Source organism: Egretta garzetta, unplaced genomic scaffold (assembly GCF_000687185.1).
Source record: "Egretta garzetta isolate BGI_Z169 unplaced genomic scaffold, ASM68718v1 scaffold160, whole genome shotgun sequence".
Lineage (NCBI taxonomy): Eukaryota > Metazoa > Chordata > Aves > Pelecaniformes > Ardeidae > Egretta > Egretta garzetta.
The window spans coordinates 13,527-24,282 of NW_009258378.1; the positions used below are offsets into that span (position 1 = coordinate 13,527).

Genomic DNA, 10,756 nt, shown 5'->3' on the forward strand with positions numbered 1-10,756 from the left:
TATAGATTTTGACAGAACCCCACTGCTCTCAATGTGCTCCTTAGGTGTAACAGTCTGAACAAGAGTAGCCAGACGGTCAGCAGCAACGCCGCAGCAGTTATGCTTCTAACAGTAACTAAGAATTTGGTTAGACCTGTTGCTCACCTTTTCTCCCTGCTGTCGAGTAATCTCTCGATCAACTTCACAGTCCAGTTTATTTCCAACTAATAGAAGCTCTGCATCTTCTGAAGCATACTGCAATTAAAACATTTTTAATTAACTAAACCGAGGAACGTAAGATTTTGTAACCCAAACACAATATTAAAAAAGGACAATTCCTCTACTAAGCAAGGAACCACAACTACATGGTTTATAAGTAAGCGTTCTTCCCAAACATTATTTCAAAAATTTAAACTTCAATTTTTAAATTCCATTTTAAAACCATTACTTGAGAACCAGCTGTTCTAGTATATCTCAGAATGAACATAATGACCTTATTTCACAGACAGGAAATAAAACTTTTTTCTCCCCTCTGTGCACAGGTAATGTTACAGATTTCCACCGACACTTCTAACTGGGACAATTCTAGTTCAAGGATGCCTGAATGGACAACCATTGTGCAACAAAAACACATTAATGTTAAATCCTGGCTAAAAGAATCCAGTGAAAATTAGTTAGCATTAGTTTAATAATCCTATATCAATGCTATTATAAGTCTTAGAGTACCTTTGAGGAAAAAAAAATGCTTCTTAAAAAAACACATAAAAAGAAAACACTTAAGGCCTACCTTATCGATCATTTTCATCCATTTTGGTAAATCGTCAAATGTTTCCTTCTTGGTGATATCATACACCAAAATAATTCCCTTGGCACTTCTGTAATAAGCTGAGGTAATGCTGTTGAATCTCTCCTGACCTGCTGTGTCCCTAAGAAGCAGCAGCAAACATTGGCACAAATATTTCACCAACTTGCACAGCACAGAATAACTTTGTTTACATTTTAACAAAACCACCCCCACACTCATTAGACACTCTATATCGAACATTTCCTTTTATGTGTGTGAATTTCAGGCAAAAAAAAAATAAATAGAGCAGTACTTTCAATCATAAAAAGTTTTCGTATCAGGATTACATATCCTGTCCTAGCTTCACCAAGAAAGGCCACCAAACACGTGTCTACATGGGTCTGAGAATGAAGCTGTCCAATGAAAACGTCCCAGCAGATGAAGCTGGTTCTGTGTCGTTGGGGTTTGGTTGTTGGTTTGGTTTTTTTTTTAAAGAGCCCTAAAAAAATGAAAAAAAGAAATGGATACGTGCTTATCAAACACAGCTGGACACCCAGCTATAAAATGAGTAATGCACTGATCATTATGATTCGAGCTTTGGGAGCCTTTCTGGATCAACCACAGCAATTCAGCCACGGTTCTAAAACTAATGCAGAAGCTAGTGGCAGAAGTGAATGAGAAGAGTGAGCAATCACTATGTGGTATGGCTTTTGAAAGTAGATACCTGGCTCTCATGCTTGCATCTACTAATCTGAGGTGTCCAAATAACATTTCCATTCTCACTTTCAGCATTGTATGTATTTCAGACAGGGTGCATTTACACTGGAGACTATCTTCCAGCAATGACACCTTGTCACCCATACTAGCTATGGCTTATATTCCAAAGTAGATGGGACAGAAGGGTTATTTTTTACAGCACCATGAAAACCTGTGAACTGCTTTTAAATAGATCTTCAAGCCTTCTTATGGAAGATTTTTGGCAGTTATACTAAAAAAATAGCTGGTGCATACCCTAAGTCTTAAAATGTGACTGGTATCGCAAGTGGAAAGTTATACGGTGCTCCAAAGCGACCAAGCATTTGCTGCTTGAGTTCAGCCCCCAGAGCCAATGGATTATTTTGAAATTTTACTGTTAGAGCAAGTCAAAAGCTGGACCAAAATCAAGAGTGGATGAAGGAAAATGTGTGCATGTGTGTTGGGAATCAGAAGTTCAAAAGGAACTCTCTTCAACAGTCACATTTTAGACAAGAGGAGGAGGATGATGAATTTGGGAATGAGATTAACGATGGAGACCCGAAACACTTGTTACCAAAAAAAAAAGTCATGTTCACAAAATGCCACATTGATTGTCCTGATGAATTAATTCTTTTAAAGTCTATGCACAACAAGCAGTAGAATAAACTACCACAAACAGATCTTGCCCTTCACAAAATCTTTAAGAATTTCAACTGAGCAGGTTTAAAAGTGAAGTACTTCACTTTGTCCTGAAATTGCCACAAGTGTACTTGGTAGCAACAAATCTTTGCTAGTGATTTCACAAAGTAAAGTAGTGTGCACTATAAAAAGATTTGAAACCTCTGCTTTGTAGCCGTGGGAAAATATTGACTGATACTTCACTGCAAGCCAAAGGCATTGCAATAAGGGGCAGAAAAGAACAAATTCCTATCGCATCCATTTTTATTTTATCTTTATTCAAATCCCATTCTCAGAACTTCAGAACTCAGAACTTCAGAATCACATTCATACAAACCTGTGGGACCCTACAGAAGGTGAAAACAGGTAGCCTGTTTCAATAAGGTCAAGCTCTAGTAGTATTTCAGACCAGTTTTAGATGGTCAATTGGTTGCTTTCTTATCACTAATGCGGCATTTTTATTAAAGCAATACAAGTTCTGGCAGCTGAAATTACGTAAGTATCACTCAGAGCAAGTAACTCTACTTTCTCTTCCATTACTTCTTTGCTATGGTCAGATTTATTTTTTGAAAGGTCCTTTGGACGTTCACTTCATGAAAAATTTAAAAAATCTGGTATGAACCGTTGATTTTCCACATATGGATAACATTGCTTTAGTGCTTATGAACAGACTTCTCAGAATTATGACCTTGTAGAGCAGCCCCTGCCATCTGCTGCTCATCTAGCCTACTGATCAAGCCTATTAAGGATGGGATCCCTTCAGTTCCATCATTCTGAGCAGACATAATTAGATGGCAGGTGGAAGGGCATACCTGATGTGGAAGAATGCATCAATTCTAGCTTTGGCCAGAATAATGGGAAAAGTTGCCTTTTTTTTTTTATTTTTTTTTTTTTTGCTGGCTGGTCTTCCCCCCCATCCCTGTGCCCCTACCAGAACACAGAAATAAAGGGGCTATTTCAGAGTCACCTGGCTGTGCCTTCAGGTCAGTACCAAGGACCTTTAGCAAACTCCATCTCAGAGGGGCTACGGGGGTACCAGATGACTCAGTTCATACACTAGAAAAACAGAGGGGAAATAAACACACTAATGTTCAACTACCTTCCCTGAAGACAGTCATCAACTCACTGGATAAGCCTAGGGGTAGGTGATGGAGGCAACTACGCAACACTTTGCCACCCCAGCTATCTCCAACTCCCCATTTCTCCCAGCCTGCTGAGTGCTGTATCTCCAAGTCTACCTGGTACTACCAGCCTCCCCTTGCCCCGCAACACCCTCAGGCTCTTTAAAAGTTTCTAATATTTCCAGGCTGCTGCTCCTCTCTGCTGCTGTATCGTCAGGCTCATGCCCTCCCCTTTCTGTAGCTCAGTCACCCAAATACCACACAGCTTGTAGTCTGGCTTGCTGGCTCTTCAAGAGACACCTTGTGCTGTGGCCAGTTGAAAACACCCATGGACAGCCTGGCTGCCCACTACATGTTAAATGGCCAGATGGCCACTGACTGGCACCTGCCAGTCACGCTAATTACAGTGGATTCTGGCTGACTTTCTTTGCTTTGCTTTAAGTCATCGACTTCCCTACGCTTCACAAAACCAACGCCTCTCCTGCTGCAGCGAGTTTAAGTGAAACCAATCAACAGGTTTCTGACTGTAAGCATGATACTCTAATCCTTGTTTCCTTTGAAAAGCAGAAGAAAGTAAGCTGAATTTGCAGTCTCTAACACTGCATTGCATTGTACTAGCCTTCAAATAGTAAGGTGAAAATTGGAAAACTACTTCTGCAGTAAGTGTTTAGAATGCAACCCCAAGCTACCTAAACAAGCTGCAGTTTGAAGAGTATCAAGCTGATCTTTCACATGGAAAATCTCATCTTTTACCAAGTGCTAACTTATTTTTTATTAAGATGTGCAGTAAATTCTTCCAATATTGAGGAAAAAGTGACAACCCCTAATGCAGAGCTAATATTAAAAGCATATCCAACGTAAAATGCCTTCCTTTCATGTGCGGTGCTGGAGTGATTAAGTTTGTTATCCTGCTTTCATCGATGCATTACACTCCTGCAGCTGGAGTATTTTAGCAAGGATAATTACTGAAGTGGAAAGCTGGAAGAAGAGATGAGCCTTATTTAACTGGGCTAACAGTATGCAACTTCATGAATTTCATAAGCGATACTCAGTGCTGCTAGTTCTTCATTTGCTCTGGTTAGAATCAACATAACAGAATAAGTCAGTTCAATTTAAGTCAAACTCCAGAAGTCCAAATAATAATAAATTACTACAACTTGATCAATGATTTGGCATCACTGAAAAAAATACAACAGATTACTCCTTTTTGAATGCTAAAAGCAGTTTGCTTTTATTGATTTTTTTTCAAGAAATTGTTCTAATGGTAAAACACTGGTATTTCTAAATTGTGAACTAGACGTCACTCCAAAAATACCAACAAACATTACACCAAACAATAGCAAATAAAAAACCCCCCACAAAGCCCATTTTCAAGTGTTGACTTGTCATATTCTCACTATTCCAGACTGCATAGAATACAATACAAATACAGTTGATCTTAATTAAAATAGGTTTGGATAGTTTTTGTTTTGCATAAATGTTCTCTGTCTATCTAAAACAGTTGCTTGAAACAAACACATAGACAGACTTAAAACTGCCTTTGGCTCGGAAGTTAAATTAATTTTTTTATGAGTGGTGATGTGAAGTGGCAATAAGAAGGAAAATATTTTTAAACATAAGTAAAAATTTAACACTAATTTAAATTTTCACATGCTATGTGCTTTTATGGAACCTACAGGCGATATTTTTTAAAATGTTTTTAAGTAGTTTTAAGAGATTAATTCTACTTGTCAAGCTGAGCTTTTTCTTCCCATAAAACCCAAAAATATATTTAAAATCTTTTGTTATATGAAATAATTCATTTCAGAGGTACCGAACAGAAGGAACTACGTTCAGTTATATTCCAGGACAGGTAACCTTTTCCTCAGACTACTCCTCACCCCAGAGATTTTCCAAGACAACAACTGGCCGTTAGAAAACGCTGAGCTGGCAGAATGTGAACTTTTTATAAGAAAGCACCAATTTAAACAACCTTCAGAAGCCAATTGGACTGTTTTCTTGCCAGGGCACTGGCTTCCTTGGGCATCAAGATACCAGAGAGCCCCTTTGGCTGGCCAGCAGGGAACTGGGCACAGTGGCAGGGCCCTACAGCTGCCAGTGACCAGCTCCTTTCGGAGAGGAAAGCCAGAAGTGACCACTGCCTGTGCCAGCCGGGTGCCCGCAACACTCGGGCGAGAGGGCACACTCAGACGCCCCGCTGTCCTACTGAGCAACTCCCAGCACACCCACGCTTCAAAGCATGAAAGTGGGGTTCCTCTTATTTGGTTTTGTTTTCAAGCTTTGAAAAAGCACTGACTCACAGGCGCTCGGATTCACTTGGACCCTTACGCTACCCAGTAGTTGCGGTTACTTCACCCCTCGGCCCGAGCTGCACGCATGCATGGCTTCTCACAGAACATACGAGCTTGCTTCAGCCAAGAACTGCACTGCAGCAGCAGATTCACTGTTGTCTACTACTTCTGGCAGCCCAAGGGGCACTGCTAGTGTTCCAGGTAGCACAGAGAAGATGGGCACCACTCTGCACCCTCGGTGCTGCTCTATTCATTTCATAATCTAAGGAGCAGGAGTTTTTTTTCCCTGACTGAAAACCTGGGAAATGGGGGAAGAAGTGCTGTGTGTGAGGTAGCAGGGACCAGATAGAACAGGTAAGCTAGAGGCGAGAGCAGACGCCCCTGCGATCCTTAGCACACAGTATTCCAGCGTGAAAGGAATATGGCAGACAAGTCCAATTAGTACACTACCCTACTAACACTCTACTAACAGCAGCAGGTGTGAAAGCTGCTTTCAGAAGGACATCTTGCACACCCAATTGCTTGATATATTCAATGCAGTACTACTGGTTTTTTATAAATTGAAGCAGTAGAGCTCTGCGGAGAACACTCAGCTGATAGGGTGGTCAGTGGAGAGACTGGTCAAGTGACCATAAAAATACCGAAGTTGAACAGTTTGAAAAAAACCCCCAAACAACAGGTTTTGGTTGATTTTTGAAGTAGAATCATCAAATGACTTAAAAAAAAAAAAAAAAAAAGTCAAACTTTGATGCTTCGAAACATAACTTTAGTCATCTGAAGAAAATAGATAAGCATAAACTTTAAAAATTATCTGTTTGCCAAATAAAACAGGGTTTTTTTAGTGAAGTTACTGTAATCATTGTACTTAAGACTATCATGAAGTAGAAGGCAACCTTAATTCTGTCTCTGTAGGCATGAAAGCAGACTGACTTAGGATCAGCCACACAGCTTAAGTCTGTATTTCTAAAATTCCAAGTGTTTGACTTGTTCCTCTTTTAATCTAACAACGGTACAATAAAGAGCTGAGGGAACTGGGGTTGTTTAGCCTGGAGAAAAGGAAGCTGAGGGGAGACCTTATCGCCCTCTGCAACTACTTGGAAGAAGGTTGTAGCCAGGGGGGTGTTGGTCTCTTCTGCCAAGTAACAGGCGATAGGATGAGGGAAAATGGCCTCAAATTGCACCAGGGGAGGTTTACATTGGACATTAGGAAAAATTTCTTTACCGAGAGGGTTGTCAAGCACTGGAACGGGCTGCCCAGGGAAGCGGTTGAGTCCCCATCCCTGGAGGTATTTAAAAAATGTGGTGCGTGGGGACGTGGTTTAGTGGTGGACTTGGTAGTCCTGGGTTTATGGTTGGACTTAATGATCTTTTCCAATCTAAATGATCCTATGATTCTGTGATTTTTATGATAATAAGATTTTATAAATAGGCCCAACAACATACACAACATTATTCAGGATAAATTAGCAAAAGGAGTATTTATGTAATTGCTTTTCCAGAAAAACAGAGGTATGCCAAGACAGTTTTAAGGATTAAGTGTAAGAACAGCATTTTAACAGCCACTATTGGGGAGCAAGTGACACTTAGGAGCTGGATGTTGTTGTGTTCATGGATTTTCTCATATTTTAAAATATTATCTCTTTACATTGTGTTTTCTCCATCATTTTAGCAGGGCTTCACACAGGAGTAATCGTCACATTTTAGCAACCTCTCAATTTTTAGTTTTAAAAGTTTCCTATATCCTACTAGCATATTCTCAATATGTGGAAAATAATGGTTTAAACATCTCTTTTCCAACAAAAAACCTCTTCTATAAAGTATTTATTCAACATGAAGAAATTGTTTGACAAGCTTAGCACATTCAGGAATTCATATCAGGCGGACAGTAGCATCTCCACATGAGAATTTTTTGTTACCTCTGTCAGCTCCAGCAGACCCTGGCTAACAATTGCTGGCTCAACTGCCAGCCTTGTGGTCATAGGTTTCCAAACAGGGACAGATGACGGATGAAGACATGCCACTAACATTCAAGTGTTAGGTGACTGGTGATACCAAAGATGAAGCAGCAGTTAACTCAGAGGGAAGCAAGACAGACACATGGTGTGACAAACAGAGTTGATGGTGACCTGCCAAGAGGAGTTAGTAAGCTGAAATCACTGCGTCCACGTAGTTAATCAGGAGAGACCACCAGAATACCCCAAAAGTGTAACAATGAGTATATTTAGAGCTTTTTTTCCCCCCCTCTATGGACTGTTAGCAGCTTTAACAGCTTAACTACAATGCCAGTTATGCATCACGCACTGTTAATAAACCAAAGCTAAGCTTCTACATAGTAGTATATAAGATTAATGTATAGAACATAGCTGGTTTATTCTCTCATAACAATGTTTATGTATTGCACTACTCTGCAAAACAAAGGAGCTATTAAGCACAATAATTTCTAAACAATAAAAACTGTATTAACTGTTGACATGGAGAATCATTATCAGGAAACATGTAACCTACTTCAGAAAGGAAAAGCTTAGCTCAGACTTTGATGTTTCTGGAGCAGGACATTGGTATCAGTTAAGGTATAGAGTCTTACTTGTATGGGATCGTTTTACTTCTCAGTGCTGTTTAGAGTGACTATAATTTACTTAGTCTTGAATGCCCTTCACTTTAAAGTTATTTAATATACTGCCAAAGAAACAGCACTGGCTATAACCAAGTTTTAGGAAAACAGTTTAGAAAACACTTTACAGTTGTTTTATAATTGCTGTTATAATGAAGGTCAGCTTGAAACAGTCTAGAAAAGAAAAAAAAAAGTGTACTTTCTCTAGTGTCTATTTAACTTAGTCACTGTTTGTTGTTTGCAGAACTCCTATTTCTTGTGTAGGTGATACTCTTCTACGAAAAGGGGCTTGAGACCTCCGTGATGCATTAACATTTCAGTAATTACATTCATGTCCTATTTCTAACTTTATCTTTCCTTCTCCTCCTTTATTCTCACAAAAATCTAAGAGCTATTTGGTTTTGCTTAAGTCTTGTGGGAATGGAGAAGAGGAGGAATAGGGTAAGAGCTAAACCAGCTTAAAACAGTTAATAATATTAGACAAGCATATTAATTCATGCTAGAACATAAAAATTAAAACATACTGCTGGTTGCACGTTTGTTTTACTTACCAGATTTGTAATCTAATTTTCTTTCCTCTTAGCTCTACTGTTTTGATTTTAAAATCAACACCTATAAATAAAATACAGTAAACAGAAAAGGAGGAATAAGAAGCAAAAGTAATGAGGGTGTAATTATTATTTTCTTGATTTTTTTTTTTTTAATATATATCAACTTGTAACAGTCTGAACAAGCAGAAGGGTTTGCACCACTACGGGTCACCTCTGGAACACCATGGGGATTTGACAAACCACTCTATAGTCTGTGAGCCATCCAATTTGGCAGCACGACAACATAAACCTTCCGCTTTGTGCAACACTTCCAGCAGCAGGTAAACCCGACATAACAGTAAAACAACAGGCACAGTATGTTTGCTTCTCCCCTATTCACCTTGACTGTCAAGGACAAGCCTGCTCTACTTCCAGCTGGCACAGGTGCCCTGGAGGCATGGGGTGAAACCAATCCCTCCACATCAGTTTTGCTGTCTGTGAAGCAGGAGCAATACACATCTGATTTCCAGGCTGGATGCTCACCCCGTGTAAAGCATGTTAGTAGAAGTGCTGAAATTGTGGTTGTTTATGAAGAAGTTTATCAGCACCATCATACTTAATTCCTGCAAATAGTTATTAGCAAACTGCTTAGATTTAGAGAGGGTATTTGACTTTTAAAATTTCTTTTATACCTGTGTGGTACTTTTATCCATCATCTCAAAACTCCGGCCACATTTTGAATGCATGCTATGTATCAAAGACAGAACCGTGAAGGCTTTGTTATAGAGAAAGATTTTACTTCTACAAAATAAAAAAATAAAAAAATGCTGGCAATCAACACGTAAGACATACTATGGTCAAACAATACCTAGACACAAGAGATTACCACCTCTACTACAGGAATATTTCAAGTATAAATGTCCTAGAATATCATAGCATTTGTAGATGGTGAACCTATTAATTTTAGTATACATCTGTATGAAGATTTTTGCTTCCGTTCTTCCTTCTGAACACCATCTCTCCTAACAGTACAAAATCAAAAAGGGGGAAATAAAAAGACAAGAGAACATGGTTCAGACTAGTACACTTAAACTCACACAGAAGTGTAGAAGTATAGTGTGTTGGAAACACTTTTGCTATTTCACATACAACTGTATACCAAGGATAGGGATGAAAATGAAGAGGGAAAAAAAAATTATTTTCTCTAACAAAACCTACACATCTTCCTAACACCTCCTCTTGGTAAAAGCTGAGTGTCCCTGCTGGTGCTGTTAGAGTCAAGGCTGGATTGTAAATTTGACAGAAAGGACTGAACTTGCCCTTATGCAAAGCTTTTCAAAACTCCTGAAAATTTAGGTAGGAGAAAAAAAAAAAGTGCATTTTACATCCTGAAAACCAGTTACACCTTGTTGACTTGGCATTTATTTCAAAGTGCTTTAAAAGATAATTATGTCTGTAAAGTTGTTGGCATGAGATAATAAAATGGACTGTTTTAAAAAACTAGATACACTTTATTAATTGAAATACAAAGGTTACACTCAATTCTATTTTTAGTTTGCAAAGCAGGTTGCCACTGTTCAGCTAAACTAAATAAATGGAAGGATCACTGATCTTCATTCTCCTAAACAAAAATCCCTTCAAACAGCTTGCAGTTGCACATTATGTAGTGATAAAAGTATTGGTTATCACCATGACATTTGTCCTCTTTCTCCATGTCCTTAGAAGTGTCTAGCACACTTACGCACCAATTCTCAGAGAGCTATTCCGGAGATACGATGCTTATACTTCACTTACCAAAGTGTGTCCCATTCAAACCCTAGTAGGGTTCTCAGGCAATACAGGAGCTTAAGCGTTAAACTGATTTGTACTACACAGTCTATAATTTTAATGGCAATTTTCAAGTATTCATATGCAAATTGAGAACAAATATTAGAATTATTAAAATCTCAGAGCAGTTATTAATCCTGACTTTAAGAAATGTTTTTCTACATTTTTGAAAAAACACCATCTGTGTTAGTGTGAAAGCA

At 38.8% G+C, this 10,756-nt stretch overlaps 1 protein-coding gene across 1 annotated transcript in view; it reads right to left on the minus strand.

Moving 5' to 3' along the window:
* The window catches only part of RAB12 (RAB12, member RAS oncogene family), a gene marked incomplete at its 5' end in the record, with an annotated part of 11,241 nt that extends 2,432 nt beyond the window's left edge, over window positions 1-8,809 (minus strand). The window contains 3 exons of the mRNA XM_009640453.2: window positions 145-234; window positions 767-905; window positions 8,751-8,809. Of these exons, the coding sequence (XP_009638748.1) occupies window positions 145-234; window positions 767-905; window positions 8,751-8,809 (288 nt within the window). The remainder of the gene's footprint in view (window positions 1-144; window positions 235-766; window positions 906-8,750) is intronic.
* Window positions 8,810-10,756: the final 1,947 nt, after the last annotated feature.